The 7547-nt window shown below is 36.2% G+C and overlaps 1 protein-coding gene across 1 annotated transcript in view; it reads right to left on the reverse strand.

Moving 5' to 3' along the window:
• Window positions 1–1106: 1106 nt before the first annotated feature.
• Window positions 1107–7547, reverse strand: part of LOC137640023 (VWFA and cache domain-containing protein 1) — a 447337-nt gene continuing 440896 nt past the window's right edge. Inside the window, 1 exon segment of the mRNA XM_068372387.1 lies at window positions 1107–3533. Coding sequence (XP_068228488.1) covers window positions 3142–3533 — 392 coding nt within the window. The 3' untranslated portion in view covers window positions 1107–3141.

Raw genomic sequence — 7547 nt, forward strand, 5'->3', positions numbered from 1 at the left:
AACCAAGACCCTCGTCCAACATCCACCAGGTTTGATGCTCTCCAACTTCAATACCACAGTGAATGACCAACCGTTAGAACAGGTGGACCAGTTCTCCTACCTAGGGAGCATCCAAACATCAGATCCCACAAGCAAAAAGGACGTGGAGAACAGGATCAGGGCAGCCCACTCCACCTTTGGCCGACTCAACTGCCGCGTATTTAACAACCACGCACTGACAATGACCACCAAAATAATGGTGTTCAGGGCAGTAGTCCTCTCCACACTCCTGTATGCATGTGAAACATGGACGCTATATAGAAACGATATTAAAATCCTAGAACGCTTCCAACAAATGAAACTGAGGCAGATCTTGAAAATCCCCTGGGAGAACCACACCACCAACATTGAAGTCTTAGAACGTGCCTCGCTGACCAGCGTGGAGGCCACCATCATCCACCACCGCCTCCGCTGGATAGGACACGTGCATAGGATGGATCCATCTAGGCTCCCAAAGAAAATATTCTACGGAGAACTGACCCAGGGCACCAGACCACGAGGAGCCCCGAAAATGCGCTATAAAGATCAACTAAAGCGCACCCTGGCTCTAACTGACATCGATCCTTCCTCGTGGGAAGAAACAGCCAGGGACAGGAAAACCTGGAGGAGTACAGTACACCATGGCACCGTGGACTTCGAGGAGAGGAGGAGACAAAATGAGGAGGCTAGGAGGAGAAGAAGGAGAGAGCGATTAGAACAGCCCCGCCCACCACCTACCCTCCCTTGTGAACACTGTCCGCGACTCTTCCACCACAGACTAGGACTTAACAGCCACATCAGGCATAAGCACCCACCCCACAGATAGGAGGCTGATGGCTAACGACAGAACCCAATACTCGGACACGAGTGGGCGCCGACGACGACGATATATATATATATATATATATATATATATATATATATATATATATATACATACATACATACATACATACATATATATATATATATATATATATATATATATATATATATATATATATATGTATGTATATAATGTATGTATGTATGTATGTATGTATGTATGTACGGTATGTATGTATGTACGGTATGTATGTATGTACGGTATGTATGTATGTATGTAAATGAAGAGAGAACGTGTCATTAAACATATATAGCTTCAAGAAATGGAATTATTGGCAACTATTTGATTTACCATCTATGGATAGAGTCAATTGTTTCTTTCCATTAAAAGTATTTATTATAAAAACAAAAGATACTTTTGATTTTACGCCATAACCGATGAGAAATATATACATTTTTTTTTTATATTCTTCATAAGGGTTTGTCAAAACAAACAGATTATTATTTGGATTATTTACGTCATATTGATAATTTTTCGGAATAAAACCATTTTTTTGGTACCTACATGAAGGACAATTAAGTGACAAACCAGTAGGAGGTATAATCCCAGTCGAGAGCAATGAGCTTTAGTCGAGGCAAGGGTCATTCCATGTGAATGCCCTGAGGTCAACTTAACACCTGAGATACGAACTCCCAGCACTAAAATTTTTATACCACGTTGCAGAAGAAACATTTAGTTTTATTGTTGTTAAAAGCTAGGAACTTAGGAGGGAACTTGATAATTGGCAAAAAATTATCATAACCCAATTATATCTGGGTTGTATATCTTTTGCTGGCTTCATATACCATTCAACAAGGGTGGGAATACTTAATTTGGCAATGCCGGTACCCACCAAAGCCCTGCCCTTCTCACCATCAGGGAACCGATAGAGTAAAGCTGTTTTGGATTTTCCCCTTAACTAAACATCACTTTCATTAGCACTCAAACTTGAAACATATTTTCCTTGTGAGGAATAGAGAGTCAACCGTACTCTTCATAATGAATATACATATCACAGTACTATCCCTGTGCAAAGATCAATAACAAATCCAGAGGAAGACAACCTAAAATGCAATAAAACTTATCACAATCTGGAAAGATATGCAGAGTTGTACCGAAGTTGATATAGTAAATGAAGTAAAAGCCCTTCTTCCCATAACTATTAGTGTGTCTCATACTTTATTAGTGACATCTCTCTTTTTGAAAGGAAAGAAAATGGGAAATTCTTATAAATTTTGGAGGTAAATGTCAATAAGCCAAGCTTCTGGAGAAGAAGCAATATGAACATCAGGGGAGGTTCATAGAAATAAGAAACATCTCCTTAGCATAAGAGATTAAAGTATAAGTACTATTACTCAGGCAAGTTGTGTAATATAAAAAGGGACACATAAAAAAAGAAAAAATGTAACCACATACTGCATAATTAAAAAAAAAAAATGGTTACACTATATGAATAAACAGAATGAAAGATCATGCTCAACGGTGATGATCACAAGGTACAGTAATTGTTAGGATAAAGATTATGAAACTGCTTTTCAGACATATGCAAAATATAAATAAAGTAAAAGGAAAACACTGTACTAAATACATCTACTATCTTGTATGGTTGATATGAGATAGGTCAATCTAATGGAACTGTAACATCAATGGTCAATCTCTCATTATTTCCAGAGTAATCATTTAGTATATGAGCACTGCTCATAATAGTTCAAGTTAAATCAAAACAAAATACAACTGTACTATTTATGCAAAATGCTACATCTTTGGTAAATAAGTTTCCCAGATACACAAAACAAAAATTTATAGCTAAATTATAAAAAAAACATTAGCTGCAGCTAAAGACTAGACTGAACTACGTCCTTTGTATAAAAGGTAAAATACTTATAAATCACATTCATTCAAGCTTAATTCTTAAAATTAGCCTTTAAAAACCTAATATTAAGAGAGGTAATATCCCTTGTGCACCTTGTACACAATCATTTGGAACTACTGTACTATATGACAATTGGAGGCTGATTTTAGGAAATGCTTTTGTAAACTGGAGGGTTGTTTGTGCTATAGAAAATTCACTCCCTAATGAATTTCCATTCATGCAATAGGCATTTCAACATGCTCTAAAACTAAGTTGTTTAAACCAGCCTTAAATATTTCTGACAAACTAACATTAGACATTAATTCTATTGTCTTTTTTAAAGATGATGTTATTGTCTTCAAAATATCTTTAGAAAAAACTGAGTTCTAAAACTTTGCCCTGACCTTCAAACTGTGTCAACCATATGTACAATTACTGGTACAATGACAATATTTGGTCCATTTTGCTTACGTGATGATAGCAATGTATGAGAAGGATCATGAGCATTTTCATCTTCGGCTAGATGAATTCCTGTCTTCTGAGGTAAAGGAGAAGATGGAGGGGACCAACCTGATGATGATGGGGGGTCATCCAACATACTTGATATTGGAAGAGAGGGAAGACTAACAATACCTCCCAAATCTGTGTAGTTCAGATTTTCTGAATCATCATGAGGGGTCATTGTAGAATACCCATGATCGCTCGAGTCTGCTTGACCAGGAGGACGGCGATAACCAGGATTCATTCGATATGGACTAATGGTAGCAGCTGCTCCTAAGCCAAGGCCAGAGACATCACCTATAAAATTTGAGGAATTTACTGAAAAAAACTTTGAATTGCAAACTATTATATGGACAGCGATGAACATATGAATAAAAGACCTGTCATAAAAGTGACAACCTAAATATAAAGACAAAAGAGAATTAAAAGTGAAATCAATGCTGTGTGAATTAACATAATTTCAATAGCTATTTTTTTTTCAATACTACTTGAAATTTAAATGGTTAGCATCTCCATGACATGGGTCCTTCTTAACAATAAAGATAAAAAAAATTTAATTCTTCCGTTATGTACAATAAGTCGACCCTCAATTTTCACAGAATCTAGAATTGCCATTTTGGTTATTGCCCTGCCCCTTCTCTTTCCTTTTTACTTCTCCTTTTGCACTGTATACTGCATTGCTGCTGTAATAATATGATATTATCCAATATAACAATAGCAATAATAGTATTAAAACAGTAATTATAATTAAACTAATATACATATAATTTTACCACTAACACCTGCAAAGTACTTATTCAGCACTAAACCCACACTATAACAATTTTACCAATAAAAACAGAATTCTAAAAATAAAACTTATTATTTTCATACTAAGCTGAAGTTCATATGGCTTTGATCTTGAAACAAACTTATATCGACATAACCCTAAAAATCTAAAAAAAAAAATGTTGTTTTCTTTCTTCAAAAGGTTGGTCACAAACGTCCCCAATGTACCATCTGGTGACTAATGGCAACAAACCACTGTGTCAAGGTCATGCCAACTTCCCTACAATTTCAAAGTAAAATATAAAACTCTGCCCTCTTGACTTCATTAGTCACTAGGGAGAAGGGAGGGCTTCCATATGAAAATCAGGAGTATAGAAATAATAATTTTATTATTAGAATTCTGTTTAGTTATATTGCTTACTCCCACATACTGATGGAGATGGATCAAGAAGGAAAAAGATAGGAAATAAAAATATCTACAAAATACTCTTCAATTACACAAGACTCACCTCTTAGTCAGGTGTCTCAGTATCAAACTATTAAAACTAATGTTATAACTAAATATCCAGACTATGTTTACATATCCCTTTCATAATCTATTACTTACCAAATTACTTTACACAACACCATGTATTCCAAATATCAACAATTCAAACCTAAAACTAATTAACTTTCCCAATTAATAATATCAAAAGAGAAACAACTTTTACCAATCCACACCACTCACAGCTAATATACCACTTTCAGACCAGCAATATTCATGGGAGAACTAGGAATATTTTAAAGTATTGTTTTATGCATACTGAAAGGTACACCCCTGAGCTGCTGCTAAAACTCTTTCACAAGAAAGATTCCTGCAAAAATTCAGTGAGTAGCTGCACTTCTCACATCATGTACTTTCACTTTCGAGTTTTTTAAATGACTTGGATGCAACTCCCTGTGAGCCTTTGTGACCAGTCTTTTAACTAGTAAGGATAACCATTTTGGACAAAGGGCAATGTAACATCCTAATCCCACAAAACGAAACTGGGTCATTACCTCTAACATCTGCAATTTTGCTCAAATGATACTTAATAGACCTAACAGGACAAAATACACACATTCTCTGTTAATGATGAATTTTTAACATAATTTTCCAAAGGTTCAAAATCAACACCTAAAAATTGTGAAACTATGCCTATATTAAAAAATCATCTGATTCACAGAAGTTTTGCAATAATATAGGACCTAAATACACCCAAAATATTGAAATATACAATTCTAATCAAAGATATTTAAGTACAGTATCCAGCAAAGATCTATAAACCCTAATAGCTGATACAAAAAAAAAGAAATCCAAGAATTTAACAATAGCAAAAATAGTGGAATGTCTTTTGAAACCTAAAATAGACAACCTAGAAGGCCTCGAAACCCTTTGTTTCTGAGAATAGAATGGACAGTATCCATGCAATTAGATGTATCACTCTCAAAAGAGGTTTTCTGGGATAGGTATTGCAAGGCATTTTGTTCGGACACTGTCAACAGTCTATACATCAGTAAACCACAATCCTTGAGGCCAATATGGAGTCACAGACTTGTCGATCAACTGTCAAATCATGGCAAACAGGGGAAAAGACATACAAATCTAGCTTCAACCAGTCCTGTAGCAAGGCATCAACTTTCCATACCATACTAAATGATCCAGAATTGGTGATCGAAACACCTCTATCTTTTTGTTTCAAGATGTTGAAAGCTTGTCTACATTTGGATGCTCTCACTAGTTACAAATCTCTGGACATATTCCCTGAAACACAGACCATTCATTTGGAAGACTCTGTTTTTTCTGCTTAACTCATGTCCTAGAATATTTGATTTTCCTGGTATAAATAGAGGACGAAGAACTCTCAAAAGGAAGAACTCTCAAGAGTAGTTCTGCTAATTGGCACAGGGATTCTAGCCTGGTGTGTTTCTTTCCAGCTATAATCTAAAGTTGTCTTAGTTGAAAATATCACTACACACTTTTCTAAAACTTGAGAGTACTATGCCGGAAGAGCTTTGAACACAACTAGAAGCTCCAGGAACTTGTTATGAATGAAGTTGATTCCTGCATTGCCCATTTCCCTGGAAGAGGGATAAAATCTAGCATTGAGCCTCACCCTTCTTGTGAAAAATCTGTAAACAGAGAAAGGTCTTGAATCCTCACCATCAAGATAACTCCCTATGAAAATTGAAAGGAATCGCTCCACCATTTCATCACTTGAAATTGATTTTCATTATTGCAAAAGAGATTGCATCTAGATTACCTATCACATTCAAATATTGATTGAGATGATAGTGGAACACCCTGATCTTTAGGATTCCCATTGGAATGAACTTCTCTAAGGAAGTCATGATCCTTAGCAGTCTCATCCATATCTTAACTGAAACTAACTTCATCTTCCTGAATTTTCTAACGATAAAAGAAAAGACTGAATCCTCCTTTCTGATGGAAAAACCCAAAAAGGAACTAATGCTATTATTATTCCCAAATAAAGAATTCTCTGAATTGGGATCAGAAGAGACTTCTCCAAATTGACCAAGATTCCCTACCTTTCCAGTAACCGAAGTATCCATCTCTATTGAATGCGAATCCTTTCTAATGAAGCTTTCAAAACTGGTCATTATCTAGGTTCTAGGTATAACCGTGCCTTTACCCACTTGGAGACTGGAGCCATCCTCCTAGTGAAGACTTGTGGAGCTGTTCTGAGCCCAAAAGTACATGCACTCCAGCTGGTACCTTTTGAACGGCTTACAAACCAAATGAATTTCCTTGAATATATATGAATAGAAATGTGAAAGCAAGCATCCATATGGTTTATCGAAACATCAAATCTCTCTTCCTTACTGGCCCTAGCAATGATGAGGGAGTTTCCATTAAAACTTAGTTAGAACTCTAAACTTCCTGAGGTTTTTGAGACATTAAGCCCCGGTCTCCAACCTCCTGAAACTTTGGAAATGAGGAATAGCTAGCATAATATATACTAGTCTGTGTAATTTCTGCATATTTTTTTTGCATTTTTTTATTCTCTCTGACACTTTATGCATCTATAAGCATAATCACTACAAAAATTGTAAATATAAAAAGACAAAAAGAAAATATGATTATTATAACCTGGCTACTGAGTGAAAACTCTCTCACCATTGACAAAGAGGTGAGACCGCTCAAAGCATCAAGGGACTTCTTGCAATCGGCCTTCCGAGGACTTCTTTTCTTCTTCATAGAAGTGCCAAAAATGTAAAGGGAGGGGGAAGAGGAGGGGAACAAAAGCTGTATGAGAAGGACGACAAGTGAATTCTCTTCTTCCTCTTACCAAACTTCTTAACAACCTTAGCATGCAGAGAAGTCGAGATCATAATAACTATTGACGAAATGACTTCCACAGGACATGAACCACAACACTAAGGGGTGCCTGGTGCATATAATCACTGACACCCTGCATGGGTAACAGGTGCTAACATTGCTTTTACAGGGGGAATCACATATATTGTTATTACAGGCATGTATGTGACAGGCACATAGGCCCC

Source organism: Palaemon carinicauda, chromosome 4 (assembly GCF_036898095.1).
Source record: "Palaemon carinicauda isolate YSFRI2023 chromosome 4, ASM3689809v2, whole genome shotgun sequence".
NCBI classification, from domain to species: domain Eukaryota; kingdom Metazoa; phylum Arthropoda; class Malacostraca; order Decapoda; family Palaemonidae; genus Palaemon; species Palaemon carinicauda.